At 51.1% G+C, this 20,656-nt stretch overlaps 1 protein-coding gene across 7 annotated transcripts in view; it reads left to right on the top strand.

Moving 5' to 3' along the window:
• The window catches only part of PHRF1 (PHD and ring finger domains 1), a 75,114-nt gene that overhangs the window by 30,159 nt on the left and 24,299 nt on the right, over positions 1–20,656 (top strand). For all 7 annotated transcript variants that reach the window (XM_073554409.1, XM_073554406.1, XM_073554408.1 and 4 more), the window contains exon 11: positions 16,240–16,427. In XM_073554409.1, coding sequence (XP_073410510.1) covers positions 16,240–16,427 — 188 coding nt within the window. The remainder of the gene's footprint in view (positions 1–16,239; positions 16,428–20,656) is intronic.

Below are 20,656 nucleotides of genomic sequence, written 5' to 3'. Positions count from 1 at the left end.
GGGCGGCATCCGCCTTACCTCAGTTTTTGCTTAGTGTCGCAAGGAGGCACACCTAAGAAGATTCTTCTTGACACAAATGAAGAAAAGAGGCTCCCTCCTCGGTCCTCTTTTTAGCGGTACCCGGTTGAGGTAGAGATGGCTCTTCCCCATGTCGCTCCCTCCCCAGCCCTTCGGGTGCATGGCTCGAGGTCGAGAACCCCCCTCCTTCCCCAGGCCCTGGGCCTTTTTGGGTTGAGGCTGAGGTGAGGAAGAATTCCTCCTGATGGCGGTGAAGCGCCCTCCCTAACCCCCTCTAGGGATGTTAGGTTGAGACGCCACAGGTAGGAGCTGCGTTCGCAGCGCTAACTTTATTGTAGCCCCAGCACTGCTGTGGTCTGCTATGGGGCCGGGGGCTGTCATATTTGGGCCACAGGATGCAGGGATTCTGGTCCCTGCGGTAGCGTCAGCCCTCTAAAGGGGTCAAAAAGACCCTTCACAGGGCTGCGCTGCGTATATAGGGGCGTCCGGGCGATATGGCACTCATCCGGGGGGGTTTTGGTTCGTTTTCCGCCCCCCTCCGGACTACCGCGCCGCTCTGGAGCCCTTCCCGGGCAGGATTTTGTACTTTAGACCGCGGCTTCGGCCGAAGCCGCCGCCCCTTGTTACCGCCCCCGGCCTGCCCCCCTGGATGTTAATGACGCTGCACAGCGTCATACAGGGGGCGGATCGAGCCAGGAAGGCGTGGTTTTGCCTGTCTGCGCGCCCTTTTTCTGCTCTCCGCCCCTCCTCCCTCCCACCTTTTTACCTCAGGGAAGAGAGCAGCGCTGCTATATTGCTCAAGAACGCTGCACAGTCTCCAGGGGGCGCAGAAACAAAGTTTTTCTGCTGGCGCCGGATCTAGGAGCACACCGGTGGGGTAAGGACGCAGACTCCCTATAGGTTCCCTATAGTTCTCCTCTGCATAGCCACCCCTGTAAGGTTTTTGGTCATAGAATAACCTGCCGGCACTCAGTGCACTATGTCGGACTCCAGGTCCGAAGAAAGGAAAAAAAAAAAAAAAAAAAAGTTTATCTGTTGAAACGCAGTCTGTTCAGCCTGCAAAGCCAATCTTCCCAGTGGCAACATGCACCGTACTGCTAGACTTGTTCCCAAAATGCTGGGTCAGTGCCCCAAGAGGCTCCTGTCACTGTTTCAACTCCACTGACATGCCGGTATGGGCCGCATCTATGTCACAGTCCATGGATACGCTGACTTCCACATTGCTTCAGGCTATGCAGGGTCATATCCCAGCTATAAGCGGACAGGCAATCCCTGGCAATGCTAGTAGTGAACGGTCCCATAGGTCACGTTCAGCTACGTCCTCCCATGGCTCACGGTCGTCCCGCTCTAGGCAGAGACACCGTAATTCTACGTCTCCTAGACCGTCTCGTTCCAGAGACGGGCGCAGCAGATCTCCACAGAGATCTTCGGGCATGGAAAAGTGGCGGTCCAAGATCTCCCTCCAGGCAACGCCTCAGCGATGCGCAGGATTCAGAGGGCATCTGTGACTCCAAATCAGAAAAGGAAACATAGGAGTCTCAGGCTCCTTGTCCTCCTAGCAATACAGCACTAGTTGAGGACATTATCACTTCTATTCATCGGGTGCTGGTTTTTATCCGATGCTCCCCAAGAACCCCCAAAACATAAGATCTGTTTTGAGGGGTCCCTGAAGTCCCTAAAGTTTTTTTCTGATCACCCAAGTTTTCAGGACATCCTTGATAAGCATTTTTCGCAGCCTGCCAAAAAATTCGCCAACCGTAAATAAAACTGTAAAAAAGGGCTAGATACCCTTTTTCTCAAAAAGACCAAGAAGTGGACAGATCCACCGGAAATCGATCCCCCTATCTCTAGGCTTGCAGCACAGTCTCTCCTCTCACTGCCAGATAGCTCAACCCTGAAGGATACAGCAGATCGGCAGGTTGAGCGCATGGCTCGTTCAATTTTTGAGGCTGCAGGAGCCTCCCTAGCTCCCGCGTTCACCTCAACGTGGGCAGCCACGGCCATTCTGGAATGGGCCAAAAGATTGCAGGAGAGCCTCCAAAAGTCTGCTCCTCAGATGTTCGATCAACTAGTTCAGATAGCGGTGGTGGCAGATTACATACGCCTTGCAACTTTTGATTCTGCAAGAGGCGTAGCAGGTATAGCAGCGAATGTAATTACAATCAGACGTATCCTCTGGCTGTGAGAATGGGAAGCGGACGCGTCTTCAAACAAGTCTCTTACGGATCTCCCGTACGTCAGTGGGAGATTTTTTTCGGGGAAAAATTAGACAAGATGATTTCCAATGCCACGGGGGGTAAGAGTACCTTTCTTCCCCAACCGCAACCTAAACGTACGTTTAAGTGACGTAACCAGGCTAGGTTCCGGTCTTTTCGGAACTCCTCAGGCTAGGCCGCTTCACGTCCTTCACAGAATTACAACCGTTCCCCCTCACAGGGACAACCAAAGGACAGCACAGAGGACGGACAAAAATTGGCGGTCAACATCAGGCCAGGCAAAGCCCAAAGGAGGGAAATTCCAGAATTTCTCCTCGTCATGACTCACGCAATATGGAAGACACCCCACCTGTAGGCGGTCGACTTTTAATCTTTCAGCAAGTCTGGCTGCCTATTACAGAGGACAGGTGGGTCATGGAAATAGTGTCTCTCTCTCTCCTTCAAGCAGGAGTCATAATACGGGTTCCCGAAAAAGAGAGATTCCGAGGACTCTACTACAACCTATTCGTGGTTCCCAAAAAGGGAGGCAGCGTTCGGCCAATTCCTGGACCTAAAGCAACTCAAGAAGTTTGTAAGAGTTCGGCAGTTTCGCATGGAGTCCCTTCGATCCATCATTGCGGCTATGGAACAGGGAGAATATCTCGCCTCCATAGACATACAAGAGGCATACCTGCACATCCCTATTGCGCCTGCTCATCAAAGATCTCTCAGGTTCACAATAGGGCAGAATCAGCACCAGTTCGTGGCTTTGCCTTTCGGATTAGCCACGGCTCCCAGAACATTCACCAAGGTTATGGCAGCCACCATGGATGTCCTACACTCCAGAGGCATAGTGGTCGTCCCATATCTGGATGATCTACTCATCAAGGCACCTACTGTCAAGGACTGCGAAGACAGCGTCTCGATCACGATCAACACACTAACTCGTCTAGGCTGGCTAGTCAACTTTAAGAAGTCGTCAACTACTCCCGAGTCAGTCACTGATCTTCCTAGGGATCCTATTCGATACCTCCAGGGGTCTGGTACACCTTCCCAAGGACAAGGTACAAGCTATCCGCTGTGCAGTTCGCATGTTAATCCACATACCTTGCCGATCTCTTTGGTTTGCCAGGAGACTCCTTAGCAGGATGGCAGCAGCAATGGAGGTGGTACCATTTGCCCAGTTCCACCTCAGACCTCTTCAACTAGCCATTCTCAGATCCTGGGACAGGAACCCTTTCTCCCTCGAAAGGGAGTTCCGACTGACGGAGTCAACCAGGAAATCACTGTACTGGTGGCTCAAACCACCCATACTGGCCAAAGGAGAATCCTATCTTCCCAGTTGATGGAAAGTCCTGACCACCGACGCGAGTCTAACAGGATGGGGTGCAGTGCACCTACATCACAGGGCACGTGGTCTCCAATAGAAGCGACCATTCCCATCAACATTCTGGAGATACGAGCTATCTTCCTGGCGCTAAAAGTTTTTTGCCATCTGCTGAAGGCCTCTCACATCAGAGTGCAGTCGGACAATGCCACGGCAGTGGCATATGTGAACCACCAAGGTGGGACTCGCAGTGCCCAGGCAATGAGAGAAGTGGAGCGTCTCCTTCGCTGGGCAGAAAACAAGAAATCAGTACTCTCAGTGGTCCACAGTCCGGGTGTGGACAACTGGGAAGCCGACTACCTCATCAGACAGGAAATGGACTCGGGGGAGTGGATCTTTCGTCGGATCTGTTATTGCTGGGGGACTCCGGACGTGGACCTAATCGCATCGCATCTCATCTCAATGCCAAGGTCTCCAATTTCATGGCAAGGACACGCGATCCGAGGTTGCTCGGGGCGGATGCCCTGGTTCAGGACTGGACTCAGTTCCAGCTTCTGTACATTTTCCCACCTCTTCCCCTGATGGCCAGAGTTATGAGGAAGATCAACCAGGAAGGAGTTCCGACCATCCTAATTGCGCCGGACTGGCCCAGACGTACATGGTACGCCGACATCCTTCAGCTTACAGCAGACACCCCTTGGCGTCTTCCAGGCCATCCCGATCCCCTGTCTCACGGCCCGTTCTACCACCAGAATTTAGGGACTCTCAATTTGACGGCGTGGACCTTGAAACCTGGGTTTTAACCCAGGCAGGTTTTGCTCCAGACGTCATTAGAACCATGATCAGGGCACGGAAACCAGCTTCCGCCAAAGTTTATTATCGTACCTGGAAAACGTATTTTACTTGGTGCGACTCTCGCGGGCGAATTCAGTTCCCTTACTCTCTTCTGAAAGTTCTTGGTTTCCTTCAATCAGGTCTGGACGCTGACCTATCCTTAGGATCGCTTAAGGGTCAGGTGTCAGCGCTTTCAGTGCTCTTTCAGAAGCGTATTGCTAACAAACCACAAGGCAGGACGTTTCTTCAGGGAGTCTCCAGATTGGTCCCTCCTTATAGACGTCCACTGGATACGTGGGACCTTAATTTGGTACTGCTCTACAGGCACCTCCTTTTCAACCTCTTAAGGAAGTTCCACTTCGAGTTTTATCACAAAAGGTGGTCTTCCTCGTGGCAATCACCTCGCTGCGCAGGGTGTCTGAGCTGTCAGCGCTCTCCTGCAAACAGCTTTTCCTATTCTTCCACCAGGACAAGGTGGTTCTCCGTACAGTTCCATCCTTCCTTCCAAAGGTTGTCTGATTTCCACCTCAATGAGGACATCTCATTACCGACCCTTTGCCCGGCTCCGGTTCATAGAGTGCAGAGGGCCCCGCATACGCTTGACCTTGCCAGGGCATTGCGTATGTGTGTGTCTAGGACTCCGCCTTTCCGGAAGTCTGATTCCTGTTTTTCCTTATTCCAGAAGGCTTTCGCAAGGGTTTACCGGCTTCAAAAGCTACCCTTGCCAGGTGGATTAGGTCCACCATCCATGACGCCTACCGCCTAAACAATTCTCCTATTCCGGCCGGTATCACGGCACATTCCACATGGGCGGTAGGAGCCTCCTGGGCCATTCGACGCCAGGCTTCAGCACAACACGTGTGTAAAGCGGCCACTTGGACTAGCTTACACACATTTACAAAACAATACAGTGTGCATACTCAGTCCTCAGTGGAAGCGAGTCTGGGTAGACGGGTACTGCAGGCGGCAGTGTCCCAAGTCTAGGGACCTGTCAGCACAATATTCGTCCATTGCTTCCCACCCAGGGACTGCATTGGGACGTCCCAAGGTCCTGTGTCCCCCAATGAGGCGACAGAGTAAAGGAGATTTTTGTGTACTCACCGTAAAATCTTTCTCTTAGCCTCTAATTGGGGGACACAGCTCCCACCCTGTTGCCCTTGCGGGCTGTTATTATGTTGGGTACTCATATTGTTCCTTGAGCTGTACATAGTAGCCTTTGTTTATAGGCTTGGTTATGTTGGATTTGTTATCTCCTCCTACTGCTTGGGTACAAAAACTGAGGTAAGGCGGATGCCGCCCAGGGGTGTATACTGTGGAGGAGGAGCCAGAGCCAAATCTTTTTCAGATTAAGCATAGTGTCGCCTCCTATTGGACAGAAAGCATAACACCCAAGGTCAAGGTCCTGTGTCCCCCAATTAGAGGCTAAGAGAAAGAGATTTTACGGTGAGTACACAAAAATCTCCTTTTTAGGACCACATCACATTTGAGGTCACTTTGAGGGGTCTATATGATAGAAAATACCCAAAAGTGACACCATTCTAAAAACTGCACCCCTTAAGGTGCTCAAAACCACATTCAAGAAGTTTATTAACCCTTTAGGTGCGTCACAGGAATTTTTTTGAATATTTAAAAAAAAAAAATGAACATCTAACTTTTTTTCACAAAAAAATAATTCAGGTTCAATTTTTTTTATTTTACCAAGGGTAACAGGAGAAATTGGACTGCAAAAGTTATTGTGCAATTTGTCCTGAGTACGCTGATACCTGATATGTGGGGGGGAACGACTGTTTCGGCGCATGGCAGAGCTCAGAATGACTTTTTCAATGCAAAATTGGCTGGAATTCAGATCGGACGCCATGTCATGTTTGGAGAGTCCCTGATGTGCCTAAACAGTGGAAATCCCCCACAAGTGACCCCATTTTGGAAACTAGACCCCCCAAGGAACTTATCTAGATATGTGGTGAGAACTTTGAACCCCCAAGGGCTTCACAGAAATTTATAACATAAAGCTGTACAATTAAAAAATCATATTTTTTCCACGAAAATGATCTTTTCACCCTCAATTCTTATTTTTCCAAGGGTAACAGGACCCTAAAAGTTATTGTGCAATTTGTTCTGAGTACGCTGATACCCCACATGTGGGGGTAAACCACTATTTGGGCGCATGGCAGAGCTCGGAAGGGAAGCAGCGCCATTTGACGTTTTTGGCTGGAATTGAGATCGGACACCATGTCGCGATTGGAAAACCCCTCATGTACCAAAACAGTGGAAACCCCCCACAAATGACACCATTTCTCGTTCGCCTTATTGGGGGACACAGAGACCATGGGTGTATGCTGTGCTGCCACTAGGAGGCTGACACTATGCACAAAAAAAGGTTAGCTCCTCCTCCGCAGTATACACCCCACCGACCGGCAGGGAATTCCTCAGTTTAGCTTAGTGTCAGTAGGAGGTGGACACGGGTCTTTCATTAGACCCATATCTACCTCGTTGTGCGTCGTTCCTTTTCAGGTTCCCGGAGGGATACAGTGTGAACAGTCACAACTGTACTCCCACAAAGAGACTATGAGTACGGCGTGTACTGCCACCCCGTATCCTCATAGGTCTCTACAGCAGGACCAGGAGACCGTACACGGATGTGTGTCAGGCGATCCAGATGGTCCTCGTCCCCCGCCTCCCACCCACTCGCCTACCAGAGCCTGTCGGTTGGATGAGGCGCGGATACTCTTCGTGACAACACACGCTGGATGAAGGTACCTTTATTATAGTGACGGAGGGTAAGTATGAGGCCCGGGTCCCATTGTCCTCGGCAGCCCCAGAGGTCACTGTGGCGGTACTGCGACGCCTCCGCGCCGCCCGCGCTTCCCGGCGGCCGCCGCATTTAATTCAGGCCCCGGCTTCTCGGCCTGTTCTGCCGCAACTTGCCCCCAGTGCATTTCTAGGGGGGGGGGTTTCTCCCTTCCGGCCCCAGCGAGCCTCAGGAGCGGTCACCGCGGCAGTGCTGCGGGGCCTCCGCGCCGCCCCGTGCTGACAGGCGGCCGCCTCATCTAATCCAGGCCCCGGCTTCATCTTGGGCCTTGTCCTGCGTCGCGGCCACGCCCCCCGCCTTCTTTCTCGGGCGGGCTTTCCTCCCGCCCGCTTTAAGCCTGCCCACCGCCTTCTCCCCTCACGCTAAGTCTCCCTGAGGCGGCGCTATCTCCACCCACCCCAGTCTGGATAGGACGGCGCCATTTTTTAACATCGGCGGTTAGCCCCGCCCATCTTCTTCCTCGGTCTCTGCAGGGAAGTGCGCGCTTCCTGCTCTGTTCTCAGGCTGCCGCCATTTTCACAGCCTGTCAGCCGGACGCTGTCTTATCTGCCGTGCCCCCTGCAAGCCCAGACAAGCCGTGCACTTCATTTGCTGGAAGCTGCGACAGGACACCGGACCGTGAGTAGCTCTGCGACTGCAGACTGACACCCTCCTCTGCCTCCTGTCCCCCAACCTTCCGGCACTGCCTCAGTGACTGTCCGTCAGTATGTCTAATTCTAAGTCTGACCGCTCTCGTCCTCCTACCTCCTCTTGCACCTTAGTTAAGTACTTTGCGTGCTCTTCTTGCAATCGCAAACTTCCCTCAGGTCAGTCCACTTCCCTCTGCCTGGATTGTAGCAACCCTATTCAACCTGACGCCGACCAGGAGCCATCTAGGGCCCCAGGCGAGAGTGAACCCCCCCATGCCTGGCTGGGCCTCGTCTATCACAGTCAGTGGCAGACCTCACCAGGGTGTCTCAGACCCTAGTAGCCGTCCTGGATAAGCTGCCCCTGGACACCTCTACAGGGTCCAGCAGGTCCCGAGAGATTCCATCTGAGTCGGCCAGCGATAGTCGCAAAAGACCCAGGCAGGATCCCCAGCCGGATTCCTCTCCTCGCCCCATGTCACCACATAGTCCTTCTCGGCAGCATCCCTCCCGGGCCTCCTCTCCCGAGTCAGGTGAAGCGCTCTCGGACGGATCATCTGAGGGGATCTTAGAGCTGGATTCGGATCAGGATGCGAACATGAGGGTTACTGTGCAGAACCTCATTGCAGCGATCCACCAGACCTTCGACATTGCTGACCCCCCTGCGAAATCCTCAAATCAGGAGGTTTCGTTCAGACGGGAGGAAACACCCTCCAGGGTATTCCCTTTACATTCCGAGTTTGGAAAGATTTTTACCAGAGAAAGAGGGGATCTGACCAGACGCTTTCAACGAGGGAAGCGTCTCGACGTTCTGTACCCGTTTGCTAAAGAGCTCACGGACAACTGGTCTGCTTCTCCCTCGGTCGATCCGGCCGTGTCCAGGCTTTCTAATAACACGGTTCTCCCGCTTTCAGGCGTGGCGTCTCTTAGGGATTCTAATGATGGGATCATAGAATCCCTAGCGAAGTCTGCCTTCGAAGCGGCTTCGACGGCGTTATGCCCAATTTTTGCTTCATTTTGGGCAGCAAAAGCCATAGCCACTTGGGCAGAGGATCTTCGTCAGGGCATCCTAGAGAAAGCACAACCAGATCGATTGGCTGATCTTGCCAATCAGATTTCCCATGCGGGGGATTATCTGCTTTCTGCTTCTTTGGATGCCGCATCCTGCGCAGTCCAGGCGTCAAGTAACGTTGTGGCAATCCGACGTACAATTTGGCTCAAGGCCTGGCAGGCGGACCTGTCTTCTAAAAAGTCTCTTACTAATCTGCCTATTCAGGGAGGGCGCCTCTTTGGATCCCAGTTGGACCAAATTATTAAGGACGCCACCGGAGGCACGAGTTCTCTCCTGCCTCAGGCCAAACCTCGCAGACCCCCACTGAGGCGTCAGTTTCGACCCTTTCGGGCTTACCGCCGTTTCAATACGGCGGAGACCTCCTCCAACCAGCAAAGACCGCAGGCACGCCAAGATAGGAAGAAAGTTTCCTTCAGACCCACTCCCTCCTGACGCTCCCACTATTCGCGGGGCAGACCATCCAGATCCGGATCGGGTCGGCCCACATCAACATGACTATCCTCGGACTCCCGAGGGTCCCTCCCAATTGGGAGGTCGACTCCTGTTCTTCAAGGACGTCTGGCTGGCCTCGGTAGAGGACGCTTGGGTCAGGGAGGTTGTATCGTCAGGATACAAGATAGAGTTCATCTCTCTTCCACGGGATCGTTTCTTCGAATCCCGTCCTCCAAAAGATCCAGCTTTGATCCCGGGGTTCTTTACGGCCATCGACTTTCTCCTCAGTCCCGGGGTGATTGTGCCCGTTCCCGAATCGGAGCGGTTTACAGGGTTTTATTCAAACCTGTTTGTCGTGCCGAAAAAAGACGGGGCGGTCCGATCCATCTTGGATCTCAAGCTGCTCAACAAGAGAGTTCGTCAGAAGTTCCTGCGTTTTGCGGTTCGCCAGGAACATTACCAGTTCGTCGCGCTGCCCTTCGGTCTCGCCACCGCTCCCAGAGTCTTCACGAAGATCGTGGCTGCGTTGATGGCCTTGTTGAGGATCAGAGGTCTCGTTCTTTTTCTGTACCTCGCCGATATTCTGATCAAAGCTCCCTCTTTCCAGCAGGCGCGCCTAAGTTTGACGATCGTCCTGGACACTCTTTCCGATTTCGGGTGGATCATCAACAGGAAAAGGTCCTGTCTGGTCCCTACTCAACGTGTTGTGTTTCTGGGCCTACTGTTCGACACTCGTCGGTCAAGGGTCTTTCTCCCACAAGAGAAGATTCTCTCCCTGCAGCAGGCTGTGCGATCGCTGCAGACCCCACGATTCCGTCCCTCCGAACAGCTATTAGGGTCCTGGGAAAAATGGTGGCGGCGATAGAGGCAGTTCCCTTTGCCCAATTTCACGCCAGACCTATCCAACATGCCATTCTGTCGAGGTGGAACAGGTCGGCTCTGTCCTTGGATCGCCCTGTTCGTCTTTCATGCCGGATCAAGCGGTCACTCAACTGGTGGTTGACGTCACCTCTCATCCTCTTGGGGCGGTCTTTTCTTCCTGTTCATTGGCAGATTGTAACAACGGATGCCAGCCTCCTCGGCTGGGGTGCAGTGTTCCGCAATCACACTGTTCAGGGTCGTTGGTCGACTCAAGAATCTGCTCTGCCGATCAACGTTCTAGAGATACGAGCGATCCATCTGGCTCTCGTCCACTGGGACAGACTCCTCGGGGGGCCTGCCTGTCCGGATTCAGACAGACAACGCCAAAGCGGTAGCATATGTCAACCGCCAAGGAGGGACATGGAGTGCCTCAGCCCTGGCAGAAGTGTCCAAGATCCTTCAGTGGGCAGAGATTTCGATTCCGACAATCTCCGCGGTACACATTCCCGGCGTAGACAACTGGGCCGCCGACTTTCTCAGCCGCGAGGGTCTCGCGGCAGGAGAGTGGTCCCTACACCCGGAGGTATTTCTTCAGGTCTGCAGTCGTTGGGGAACCCCGGACGTAGATCTGCTAGCTTCTCGCCTCAACAGGAAGGTCCCACAGTTTGTATCCAGAGCTCGAGATCCTCTCGCAGTGGGCGCCGACGCTCTGGCCATTCCTTGGTCACAGTTCGAGCTCCCCTACCTGTTTCCTCCCCTGCCTCTTCTTCCCATGCTGTTGAAGATCAAAGCAGAAGGAATTCCAGTCATTCTCATCGCCCCGAATTGGCCCAGAAGGTCTTGGTTCGCGGACATTGTCAACCTTCTCGCGGACGCCCCCTGGAAGCTTCCAGACAGGGCAGATCTGCTGTCTCAAGGTCCGATTTGCCACCCCAATTCTCGGCCGTTCAATTTAACGGCGTGGCTGTTGAGACCGAGGTTTTGAAAAGGGCAGGATTCTCCGGTCGAGTAATTCATTCCATGATCCGAGCCAGGAAGCCATCATCTTCCAAAATTTACTACCGTACTTGGAAGGCCTATTTCACTTGGTGTGAGGCCAATAACATCGCGCCTATGTGCTTTTCGCTCCCTTCCGTTCTGGCGTTTCTTCAGGCAGGGCTGGATGCGGGGCTTGCTCTCAGTTCCTTGAAGGGTCAAGTTTCGGCACTCTCCATTTTATTTCAGAAGACTTTGGCCTCCCGCCCTCAGGTCAAAACCTTTCTTCAGGGCGTGGCTCACACGGCCCCTCCGTATCGAGCGCCCGTAGATCCATGGGATCTTAATCTGGTTCTTGAGGTTCTGCAAGGTTCTCCCTTTGAACCTCTCAGAGAAGTCTCCCTTTCCCTTCTCTCCTGGAAGGTAGCCTTTCTGGTGGCCATCACCTCCATCCGGCGCGTGTCGGAATTGGCGGCTCTTTCTTGCCGCTCTCCTTTCCTGGTACTTCACCAGGACAAGGTAGTTCTGCGGCCTCCGCCCTCTTTTCTTCCGAAGGTGGTGTCCTCCTTTCACCTCAATGAGGATATTGTTCTGCCATCCTTCTGTCCGAGTCCAACTCACCCTCGGGAGCGGTCCCTGAACAAGCTGGATCTGGTCAGGGCAATGAGTCTATCTGTCTAGGACGTCTTCCTTGCGAAAAACAGACTCTCTTTTCGTCATTCCAGATGGGGCGCGGAAAGGTCACCCGGCTTCCAAAGCTACTATTGCTCGCTGGATCAGATCGGCAATTTTGGAGGCCTACCGGGTTAAGCATCGAGTGGCCCCTCCAGGGATCAGAGCGCACTCTACCCGGGCAGTGGGTGCTTCCTGGGCGGTACGCCACAGAGCCTCCGCGCTGCAGCTTTGCAAAGCTGCAACCTCGTCTTCGGTTCACACGTTTGTGAAATTCTACAGGGTCCACACCTACGCTTCGGCGGACGCCAGCCTAGGTAGAAGGATTCTGCAGGCAGCAGTGGTGAGTCCACTGGCCTGATGGAAGTTTGTTTCCCACCCCAGGGACTGCTTTGGGACGTCCCATGGTCTCTGTGTCCCCCAATAAGGCGAACGAGAAAACAGGATTTTTGGGTTGCTTACCGTAAAATCTGTTTCTCGGAGCCTTCATTGGGGGACACGGCACCCTCCCATGTTCTACAACTCCTGTTCTTACTTTGGTTGATTGGTTACAGTTGAGTTGTTTGTTCTGTTTTCAATCTATTCTGTTTCTTCTCCTACTGCTTTCTCACTAACTGAGGAATTCCCTGCCGGTCGGTGGGGTGTATACTGCGGAGGAGGAGCTAACCTTTTTTTGTGCATAGTGTCAGCCTCCTAGTGGCAGCACAGCATACACCCATGGTCTCTGTGTCCCCCAATGAAGGCTCCGAGAAACAGATTTTACGGTAAGCAACCCAAAAATCCTGTTTTTGTAAACTAGACCCCCCAAGGAACTTATCTAGATGTGAGGTGAGCACTTTGAACCCCCAAAGGCTTTACAGAAGTTTATAATGCCCGGGCATGAAAATAAAAAAATCGTTTTTTTCCACAAACATGATCAATTAGTCCCCAATTTTTTCATTTTCCCAAGGGTAACTGGAGAAATTGGACCCCAAAAGTTGTTGTCCAATTTGTCCTGAGTACGCTGACACCCCATATGTGGGAGAAAACTACTGTATGGACACACGTCAGGGCTCGGAAGGGAAGTAGTGACGTTTTGGAATGCAGACTTTGATGGAATGGTCTGCGGGTGTCATGTTGCCTTTGGAGAGCCCCTATTGTACCTAAACAGTGGAAACCCCCACAAATGACCCCATTTTGGAAACGAGACCCCCTAAGGAACTTATCTAGATGTGTGGTGAGCACTTTGCGTTTGGAGAGCCCCTGATGTACCTAAACTATTGAAACTCTCCACAAGTGACCCCGTTTTCGACACTAGGCCCCCCACGGAACTTATCTAGATGTGTGGTGAGCACTTTGAACCCCCAAGTGCTTCACAGAAGTTTATAACGCTCGGGCGTGAAAATAAAAAAAATCATTTTTTTCCACAAAAATGATATTTTTGCCCCCAATTTTTTATTTTTCTAAGGGTAACAGGAGAAATTGGACCCCAAAAATTGCTTTGCAATTTGACCTGAGTAGGCTGATACCCTACATGTGGGGGTAAAACACTGTTTGGGCGCATGGCAGAGCTTGGAAGGGAAGGAGCACCATTTGACTTTTTCAATTCAGAATTGGCTGGAATTGAGATCAGACGCCATGTTGCATTTGGAGAGCCCCTGATGTGCCCAAACAGTGGAAACCCCCAATTCTAACTCCAACCCGAACCCCAACACACCCCTAACCCTAATCTCAGCCCTAGCCCTAACTCTAGCCCTAACCCTAATGGAAAAATGGAAATAAATACATTTTTTTTTATTTTATTATTTTCCCTAACTAAGGGGGTGATAACGGGGGGTTTGATTTACTATTTATGGCGGTTTTTATGTTTGGCGGCTGTCACACGCTAAAAGACGCTTTTTATTGTAAAAATAGTTTTTGCATCACCACATATTGAGAGCTCTAATTTTTCTGTATTTTGACCTACCGAGTCATGTGAGGTCCTATTTTTTGTGGGACGAGTTGACGTTTTTATTGGTACCATTTTCGGGCACGTGACATTTTTTGATCGCTTTTTATTCCGATTTTTGGGACGCAGAATGAACAAAAACCAGCGTTTCATGAATTTCTTTTGGGGGGGTGCGTTTACACCGTTCCGCGGGCGATCAAATTGATAAAGCGGTTTTATTCTTCGGGTCAGTACGGTTACAGCGATACCTCATTTAGGTCGTTTTTTTATGTTTTGGCGCTTTTATGCAATGAAAACTATTTTATATAAAAAATAATTATTTTTGCATCGCTTTATTCTGCGAGCTATAACTTTTTTATTTTTTTGCGGATGATGCTGTGTGGCGGCTTGTTTTTTGCGGGACAAGATGACGTTTTCAGCGGTACCATGGATATTTATATGCGTCTTTTTGATCGCGCGTTATTACACTTTTTGTTTGGCGGTATGATAATAAATCATTATTTTTTGCTTCGTTTTTTATTTTTATTTTTTAAGGGGTTCGCTAAAGGGGTTAACTAATGGGACAGTTTTATAGGGCGGGTCGTTATGGACGCGGCGATACCTAATGTGTACTTTTATTGGTTTTTTTTTGTTTGTTTTTTTTATTTCTAAAAAATGGATTTATTTGGGGGAATATTTTTTTTTTTTTTTTCTAATTTATTTGGCGATTTTTTTTAATTTATTTTAACACTTTTTTTTTTTTTTTTTTTTTTTTTTTTACTTTATTAAATAGTCCCAGGTGGGACATCACTGTCCTGTGACAGATCGCTGATCTGTCACATCACAGATCACTGTGACAGATCAGCGATCTGTCACAGGCACTGCAGAAGGCTTCCTCATGCCTGCGCTTTGCAGGCACTGAGGAAGCCAGCTTCCTGCAGGCCCCCAAAGGCCCCCGTCGCCATCTTGGATTCAGGGGCCTGCAAGAAAGGAGCCCCTGCACATTGCGCTGCCGTGGGGGGCTCAGGGAAGCACGGAGGGAGCCCCCTCCCTGCCGATGCTTCCCTATAACCCCCGATACACCGCGATCATGTTTGATCGCGGTGTGCAAGGGGTTAACGTGTCGGGGGCGGTCCGTGACCGCCCCTGACACATTGTGCCGGGTGTCAGCTGTGATAATCAGCTGACACCCGGCCGCGATCAGCGGCGCTCACCACGTGGGCGCCGCCGCTGATCGCGGTAGACGTACTATCCCGTCCATGGGCATAGGGGCCCGGGTCCCATGGACGGGATAGTACGTCTCATGTCAGGAAGGGGTTAAAGGGAAAGAGTCATGTGCAAAAAGCGCTATTTACCTTTAGATACTGGGTTAATCTGCAGGTAAATAGCATTAAAATGCTAGTGCTACCTGGCTGCATTACTGATTACTTCGGATATAATGAACTTGAAGCAGTCCATTTTACGGCATCGGAGCATGCTCTGTGAGCGGCCGCTGTATTCACTGCCTGGGGCTTTGATTGACAGCGCTCACCGCAGAGTGTATGTACAGAGTGGACTATCAGTCAAAGTTCCAGAGAGTGACTACAGCTGCCAGTCAACAATATAGTGAGCAGTGATTGTAGCTACTTTGAGCATGTCTGACTGAAAGCAAGTGGCTGCAGGGAGGATATAAATTATTTCTTCCCAGTAGCTGCACTTTCTGTAACGTTGCCAGGCCGCATTTATAACACTATAAAGGTATGTTCACACTGGGCGTTTTTGCTGCTTTTTTTTCTGCAGCAAAACCTGATTTCTTGGCAGGAAAGAAGCTGCGGCAAAAACGCAGTTTTAGGTGCGTTTTTGTTGATATTTTTTTTCGTTGTGGTTTTGGTGTGTTTTTTGGGCTAACTTGTGTCTTTGTCCATGTTAATGTCCATGACTTTTCTGCAGGAAAAAAAGTTGCAAATAATGACACCTACGTTTTTGCAGCTTTTTTTCAACACCCATTCAAGCCAGTGGGTGAAAAACGCTGCAAAAGCGCTGAAAGAAGTGACATGCTCTATGTCCAAAAAAAGCAGAATAGCACAAAATCCTGATGACAAAAAAAAACCAATGTGTGTGCATTAGATTTCTGAAATCTCATAGGCTTTGCCGGTACTGTAAAAAGCTGCTGAAAATTAGCATAAAAATGCAGCAAAAAACGCCCAATGTGAACTTAGCCTAAACCTGCAGATCAACCCTTTATCTGCAAGCAAATGGCATTTTTGCACACGACTGTTTCTTTTTAATAAGCATCTTGCTGGTCTGTGACTGAATCTTTTCTGTTGGGGAAAGGATTTCACTGTTTTCCACTCATAATGTTTGTGAGATAACTGCTCCTGTAGATTATGTATAATATAATTTCTGTATTTTTTTTATACTTTCAGTAAGCTGATATTTTCTGTTACATATCATAAGGTAATAGAAAAGTTTGCAGTGTCATTATGTATTTCATATATGCGTTGCCTTCTGAATTTATGCCTTTTCTTTTCAGATTCGAAAAGTTCCCACTTCTCAGAGCCGCATTGCCAGATCGTTGGGTATATGCAGCCCACCACGGGGGTCTTCGATACCTCGCATACAGAGGGCACCAGAGCACACGCTAGGCTCTATGAGACAGGACATTGGTGCTGCCTCCCTCTCTGTGTTTGGTAACCCGAATGACTTTGATCCATTTGACAGGTAAATCCTTTACTCTCTGCTTGCTAGATTAAGGCTCAGTTAACGTCATAAAGCCAACTTCTGAGGTCTCTTTATCAGACATTACGTTCTCTGTGCAGAGCAACAAAATGATTTGTCTGAAATTAGAGAATATCATTATTTGCCCTCCCCCCCAAAAAAAACCCCTGAGGTCTTCCGTTTTTATTTTTATCTCACTTATCGACTGGTGACGCTGATCTGATGAAAAATGTTCTGAGTTATCAGCTCAGTTAGATGAATCTCTTCCAGGTATAATGTTAAAGCGGACCTGTGGGTTGAGTGAAAAAGGTGACATTAGATGAAATTATAAGAGCCTTCTCAAATACATGTCATCAGCAAATCATTTGGTTTCCCTCACTATTAAATCGGCACAGGTTTTTTTACCAGAATATGTGCGGAATCCAAGGAGATTCTGTTCTCTGGGAGATACAACCTGTTTTGTCCATTAAAATGCGAGAATCGATTTACCCATTTCAACAAAAATATATTGATTCACAAACTTGGTGACTTGTTTCACCAACGAGCTTTGAATCCGTCAAACACAAATCGGGCAGAAAGTTTCCTCCTTTTTATCCAGAAGCTTAAACTTTTCTACGTATTAAATATTATTAGTGATGAGCACAAGTGCTCATTACTCGAGTTTTCCTAGGGTGCTCAGGTATGCACGGAGTATCGCAGGTGGTCGAGTGACATGTTTGAGTCCCCGCTGCTGCCTGTTTCACGACTGTTAGACAGCCATAAAGCATGCGGGGATTGCGTGTGTATTTCCCCTTCGCCTCATTGGGGGGGACACATACTGTGGGTGTATGCTTCTGCCGCTAGGAGGCTGACACTAAGTGAAAAAAAGAGGTTAGCTCCTCCTCCGTCCTATACACCCTCGCCCCTATTGCGGGCGGAACTCTGTTTTTTGCTTAGTGTCCATGGAGGCACACACGTCTGGTATTGCTCCAGACTTTTTTTTTTTTTCTTCCCATGAAAATGAGACAGGGGCGATGGACCCTATTGAAAGTGTCCGATCTCCCCAAACCATCAACGGGCGAGCACTTGTTGAGTATCGTCTCCACGTATCCTCTCCCGCACCGTGGGATATATCTGGGCCGTTTTCCCCAGACCTTTTTTTATTTTATTTTTACCGTCTTTGAAGATGAGACAGGGGCAACAGATCCTATTGAAAGGGTCCGATTTCCCCAAAGCATCAACGGGCGAGCACGTGCGAGTGTCCCTCCACATATCCTCTCCCGCAACGTGGGACACAATGCCGGACTTAGCCCTGACCACCCCTAGGTATTGAAACCATGGGCTGTACAGAGGCACAAGACTAGTCCGTGCGGCCCCCACTGCTCCACCAATGCTTAGACTGCGGTTCTGCAAGGCGGTGGACGGTCCCTCTCCTCACCCCCTGTAGGGATTAGATGGAGCTAGGGTTCTTGCACCGTCCTATTTTGTCAAGGCCCCCTCACATACCTGAGCTGGGTAGCTGAAGAGGATCGTCAGTGAGGAAAGTGCCTGGGAGGGCTCCTGCGGCGAAGATCCTGGGCTTGAGCCCTTAGCTGTCAGATGCCACTGGCTGCAGAGCAGTGTGGAGAAGCCCGCGCCAGTAAGTAGCGACATTTTTTTGTGGCGCCATGGAGTTTGTGCTCCCCCCCCCCCCTCCCCCGTCGCGGGCAGGGGATAAATTGAGGCTGCGGCTTTAGCCGAAGCCAGGCCGCGACCGGAAGTTCCTCCTCCGCGCCGGTGCGGAGGCATCCAGGAACGGGGGGCACAGGACTGGGTTAAGTGCTGCCCGGGAGACCACAGGGAAAACGAGGTGCTACCTCCTTCCCCCTCCCCCCCCGTCCCCAGCAGCAGACAGATGCAGCATGTCCGAAGAAGCAGCATGCATCTCTTGTCGGGCTGCATCTCCGTGGGTCAGAGCAAGCGATTATGCAAAGCCGGCGACTCCAAACACGCCCAGGAGCCCTCCCCTGCGACCGAACCCACAATGCTGGTGTGGGAAGGCCGCAGAGGACAAGGCTCGGGATTCCCGCTGTGCAGCGCCCGGAACCCGACGCCTAACAGAACCTCAGTGTTCGTCCTCCCCTGCGACCGTGACCAATGTGCCAAGCCCCCCAGAGTGGGCCCTATCACTCTCACAGTTCATGCAGTTGAGTCCCTTCAGGCCCCAGATGGGGGCAGGGACAGTAGCTCACCGGCCTTAGAGGGGACCTCCACCTCACAAGAGCCTCTCGCCTGCAGGGGCCGCTCTCACTCCAGGCAGACCCGAGAGAAACGAATCCACACGGTGTCGCCCAGTCCATCCGGTACCTTGACATCCGTAAGTTCTGCTTCTCGCTCCCCATCACCAGTGGTTGATAGCGAGCAGACCTCAGAATTCGACTCAGATGAGCCCCTTGACCTGGATACTCCAGCATCACGTGAAACAGTGGACAGCCTCACAGAAGCCGTCAATCAGACCTTGGGGATTGAGGATGATCCCACAGCGGCTACGGAGCATAAGGTGGCGTTTAAGAGAGGAAGTGGCCGCACAGAATTTTTTCCTCTCACCCTGAGTTTGAGGGCTTAGTGCAGCGACACAGGGAACGACCAGACAGGCTTTTCTCGGGTCAAAAGGCGCTCGAAGCAAGGTATCCATTTTCCCCGGACCTCCGTAAAAAAGACGGAATCTCTGACGGTGGATCCACCGGTGTCGCGCCTAGCCACTATAACCCTGTTATCCGGGCCTAGAGTTTCCTCTATTAAGTATCCCACGGATCGCCTCATAGAGAGCTCAGTGTGCTCAGTATATGAGGCGTCAGGATCAGCGCTCTCGCCCTCGTTCGCAGCAACTTGGGTAGCCAAGGCCATGATCTCATGGTCAGAATCATTAAACAAGGTCGCGCAGGAGCAAGAGCTACCTGCAGAAAGATCGGAAATCGCGAGTCAGATCGCGATGGCCAGAGATTACGTAATCAATGCGTCTTTGGATGCGGCAATTGCGCAGCACTTGCGGCCGCTAACGCAATTTCTATCAGAAGCGCTCTATAGTTAAGGACATGGCATGGCCGTGGAATCTTGAAGTTGGATAAACTTATGTCCGACCCCACAGGAGGAAAGAGCGGTTTTCTCCCTCAACAAAAGGTCAAACCGCCTTTTCGCCACCCTTTTTTAGGCACGTTTTCGGCCTTTCGCAACCCTGGGTGGACCAGAGCGGCCAATTCCGCCGCTTCAGGCCGCCCCAACCAGGATAGGGGCGGCAGGTCTCAAAAGAACCAACCCATTTGGGAGATTGCGAACTCAACAGCCAGATCGAGGGGATCCAGATCCCAAAGATAGTCAGCCAAATGACTCGAGGCGCTTGCCAGACGACACCAGCAAGGTGGGCGGCTAGCTACTCTGGTTTTGCCGCGTCTGGTTCAGTGTCGCGCACGACGCATGGGTAAAGGAGTTGGTGGCCTCAGGTTGCAAAATAGAATTTGTCAGATACCCTCAAAGACGGTATTTTCTTGCTCGTCTTCCCAGGGTGGATACCCAGGCAAGAGCTCTGTTGGAGCCATTGAATCGCTCCAGCGCAATGGGATCATTGTTCCCGTGCCAGAGCACAAAAGGACTCCAGGCCTTCTATTCCAACCTGTTTGCGGTTTCCATAGAGGACGGGTATGTCAGATCGATTTTGGACCTCAAACATCTGAACAAATTCATCAGGATCAAACATTTCCAGGTGGAGTCTTTCCGTTCAGTCATATCGGCCATGGAGCAGGGAGAATACTTGGCCTCGAATGACATCCAGGACGCATTTCTGCATAGTCCCATTTTTCCTCCTCATCAAAGGTTACTGCATTTCGCCATCAACGGTCAACATTGTCAGTTCGTGGCGCTTCCTTTTGGGTTAGCCACGGCTCCCAGAGTGTTCACAAAGGTTATGGCAGTTGTCATGGCCATACTGCATTCTTGAGGCATAGTCGTCTTTCCTTACTTGGACGACCTATTGGTCATAGGCCCTTCAATACGGGCACGTGAGGAAAATGTCAGCATCACGCTAGATACTCTTGCACACTTAGGGTGGCTGGTCAATGCGAAGGAATGAGGATTCTAGGGAAAATGGTGGCAGCAATGGGAGCAGTACTGTTCGCCCAGTTCCATTTTCGCCCCCTGCAGTACGCCCTCTTGGCAGCCTGGGATAAAAATCCTTTCACGCTCGATTGGCGGTGCCGACTGTCCTCTCAAGTCAGGCA

Source organism: Dendrobates tinctorius, unplaced genomic scaffold, assembly GCF_039654945.1.
Source record: "Dendrobates tinctorius isolate UK_male_01 unplaced genomic scaffold, ASM3965494v1 ptg000211l, whole genome shotgun sequence".
Lineage (NCBI taxonomy): Eukaryota > Metazoa > Chordata > Amphibia > Anura > Dendrobatidae > Dendrobates > Dendrobates tinctorius.
Note: the sequence above shows the minus strand (reverse complement) of the source record. Positions and strands in the feature narration are given on the sequence as shown.